The 3615-nt window shown below is 42.9% G+C and overlaps 1 protein-coding gene across 1 annotated transcript; it reads left to right on the top strand.

Annotated features, from left to right (window-relative positions):
• The first annotated feature begins 483 nt into the window (after positions 1 to 483).
• Positions 484 to 930, top strand: LOC128210922 (uncharacterized). The gene has a single exon (XM_052915267.1). It carries the CDS (start codon positions 484 to 486, stop codon positions 928 to 930), a length of 447 nt encoding a protein of 148 aa, XP_052771227.1.
• The last annotated feature ends 2685 nt before the right edge of the window (positions 931 to 3615 follow it).

The following is a 3615-nucleotide window of genomic DNA, read 5'->3' as shown; positions in this document are numbered from 1 at the left end:
CGATTAAATTGAACAGTGACGTTTTGATTCGTCATGGACGTCCGTCTCCATGGTTTGTTCATAAGGCAATCCTCGATATCCTTGTTCCCACTGAACTTCTATCCACTATGTTACATTACATATCAAGAGATGATGGCGAAGAGGTTCTATATTCCACTTTATCTAATGTCACATAGCACTCTTTCGCTACAACCCCTCGATGTTCTAACTAGTTCATGTATGACTTTATACATTCAAGCACAATCAGCGATTCGTGGTAATTTAGCACCTGAATATCAGATCAAGGATCTAATTCCTTAATGTGCACAAGGGATGTACACATCTCGAGTCTAGCACCCGGCATCAACAGAGGATGTCTAGTGCTTACGGACTATTTCCGGCAATACCAAATTGGCAAGTGCCAGCGATGCGAGGCTAGTAAAGGGGCTAATACGATTATAGGCGAGGGGCTAGTCCCATAATGGCCGAGGGGCAAGAGTTAAAATGGCCGAGGGGCAAGTACCTTATAGCCGAGGGGCAACTGCCAGCAATGCCGAGAGGCTACTACCAGCATTGCCGAGGGGCTTTTGTCAGCATTGCCGAGGGGCTTGTGTCAGTATTGCCGATGGGCTAGTGCCAGCATTGCCGAGGGGCTACTGTCAGCACTGCCGAGGCTCTAGTGTCAACATTGCCGAGGGGCTAGTGCCAGCAATGCCGAGGGCCTTCGCCAGCATTACCGAGGGGCTAGTGCCAGCAATGCCGAGGGTCTTCGCCAGCATTGCCAAGGGTCTAGTGTCAGCATTACCGAAGGGCTACTGCCAGCATTGCCGAGGGGCTAGTGCCAGCATTGCCGAGGGGCTAGTCCAATTGCCGAAGGGCTTGTGCCAGAATTGCCGAGGGGCTAGTGCGAGCGATGCTGAGAGGCTACTGTCAGCATTGCCGGGGATCTAGTACCAGCATTGCCGAGGGGCTTTTGTCAGCATTGCCGAGGGGCTTGTGTCAGCATTGCCGATGGGCTAGTGCCAGCATTGCCGAGGGGCTACTGTCAACATTGCCGAGGAGCAAGTGCCAGCATTGCCGAGGGGCTACTGCCAGCATTGCCAAAGGGCTACAGCCAGTATTGCCGAGGGGCAAGTGCAAACATTGCCGAAGGGCTACAGCCAGCATTGCCGAGGAGCTAGTGCCAGCGTTGCCGAGGGGCTAGTGCCAGCGTTGCCGAGGGGCTAGTGTCAGCATTGCCGAGAGGCTATTGCCAGCATTACCGTAAGGCTAGTACCAGCATTGCCGAGGAGCTACTGCCATTATTGCCGAGAGGCTATTGCCAGCATTGCCGAGAGGCTAATTTTTAATTTAATAATATTTTATTGCATGAGAACACATTTCACAATGACAATATCAATACAAATTTCAACACAATATTTAGACCGACATTATAAAATCAAGCATGCAAAGGGATTGGGCCACGAGTTATGCCAACATCAGTTACGGCCCTCTCCCGAAACGTCACATTCTATACCAAGCAAAGGTGTTTTATAAGCAAAAAAAAACAAAAAAACAATAAGAGTAATATCTAATGTTTATTGCATTGTTTAAGTGAAAAAAAAACCCACATGATACTATAATAGAAGTTGTAGAGAAAGACCTTTTGAGAGAAAAAGAGATCGAGAGAAGATGAGCTCCTGCTACCGATTGTTAAATAGCTAAAACGTTGGGAAGTCTTAATAAAACGTTGAACTTCACTAAAGATCAGGGACGTTGTCCTCTTCTGAAAGGTTGTTTAAACCAAATACCAGTTTATCTGTACTGACCGGATGGAATTTTCGAGTATTTCTGAAGAGATTTAATCGCTGGTTGGTGAATAGTGAACACCGAAATAAGAAGTGTTCAGCATCTTCTTCTACATTGCAATTAATACATAGTGAGGAGTCTCGAAGGTGGTTGTTAAACAAGTCGGAATTTAGGTCACTGCAAAAGTTTTTAAGTCGCGCATGATATACCGAGAAGCGACGTTCTCCACAAGTATAATAAGATGGGATGGGGGTTTGTTTAAATTGATCTTTAAATTGACGCTTAAACATTGAGAGAGTTGGTGAGTGTCTTGTTTCTATATCTAGTGAATTCCACAATGACAAGGATGACGGTATCGTTGAACGATTATATATTTCGAGGCGTCTATCCAGCCGATTTCCTTAATTAATCTAGCGATTGTAACTGAACCTGTGAGACCAGTAACAATTCTTGCTGCTTCATATTGCAGTTTTTCCAAGGTCTCCTTTTCATAAATTGTACAACTATCCCAGACAACTGAGGCGTACTCTGGAATTGGTCGTAAATATGATATATAAATTTGATGAAGAGTTTTACGATGAAGTTTATATTTTAGGGGTTGCATAGAACCAAGAATTTTCCGGGCAGAATTAACGATTGAATCTATATGATGGTGCCATGTACCATCAGGACTCAACGTGATTCCTAAATGTTTGTGACAATCGCTAAGTATTAGCGGCGTAGTATCAAACAAGAAGAATGGCCGTTGCTGGTTAGTAAGTGAACAAAATATAGCTTCCGTTTTTAACGGGTTGAATAGTACCAGCCATTGTCTAGACCAGTCGGAGATTTTCTGTAGATCGGTATTAATAGTAGTTTCTATGTCAACTGTGTTAGAAGATGAAACGGCGAGAGAGCTGTCATCCGCAAAAAGCCTAGTTGTGCTCTCAAGGGTATCAGCTATATCGTTCACGTAAAGAAGAAAGAGAAATGGACCTAGAACAGAGCCCTGTGGGACCCCAGCTGTGACGGGCTTAAAATTAGAGAAGGATGTACCTATGAACACTCTTTGAGACCTATTCAGTAGATAATGAGACAGCCATCTTAGAACATAGCCTGAAATTCCATATTCTTTGAGTTTAAAAATAAGGCCCCTGTGCCAAACCCTGTCAAAAGCCTTCGATATGTCGCAAAAACAATGCTTGTAGATTGTTTGTCGTTGAAAGATTTACAGATTTGGTAATATATATCTATAAGTTGATGAACCGTTGAGTGTCCGGGGATAAAACCCGACTGGTGCTTATAAATAAGAATATAATTGTAAATGTGTTTGAAAAGAATGCGTTCCATTACCTTTCCAACACAACTTATCAAAGATATCGGTCTATAGTTGGACAAGGATGTCCGATCACCCTTTTTATGCAATGGCATAACGTTTGCGAGTTTCCATTTTGTAGGATATATACATTCTCGAATCGATCTATTAAAAAGAATGCAGAGTGGAATACAAACGGAAGATGAGGTATTCATTAGCATTCTATGACTAATTTCGTCAGGTCCACTAGCTTTATTAATATCAAGATTATCGAGGATGTCTTTTACTTCGGTTTCAATAATGTTGATGTGGCTTAGTACACTATTTGTCCTTATGTTTAAGTCTGGTAAAGGCACATTATCATCGTCGATACTCGAAAGTGAAACGAAATAGTCATTCAGGGAATTCGCCTTCCCTGTATCAGTGAAGGAGTAAGAATTATCAAAAATTTGCAATGGAGGTATTGCATTGCTCTTATTGCTGTTCTGTTTCACAAGCATTCGAACAGTTTTCCAATATAGCCGAGGATTGGATGAATTAAACTCAATTATTTT

The sequence above is a fragment of the Mya arenaria genome, chromosome 12, assembly GCF_026914265.1.
Source record: "Mya arenaria isolate MELC-2E11 chromosome 12, ASM2691426v1".
NCBI lineage: Eukaryota > Metazoa > Mollusca > Bivalvia > Myida > Myidae > Mya > Mya arenaria.
Note: the sequence above shows the minus strand (reverse complement) of the source record. Positions and strands in the feature narration are given on the sequence as shown.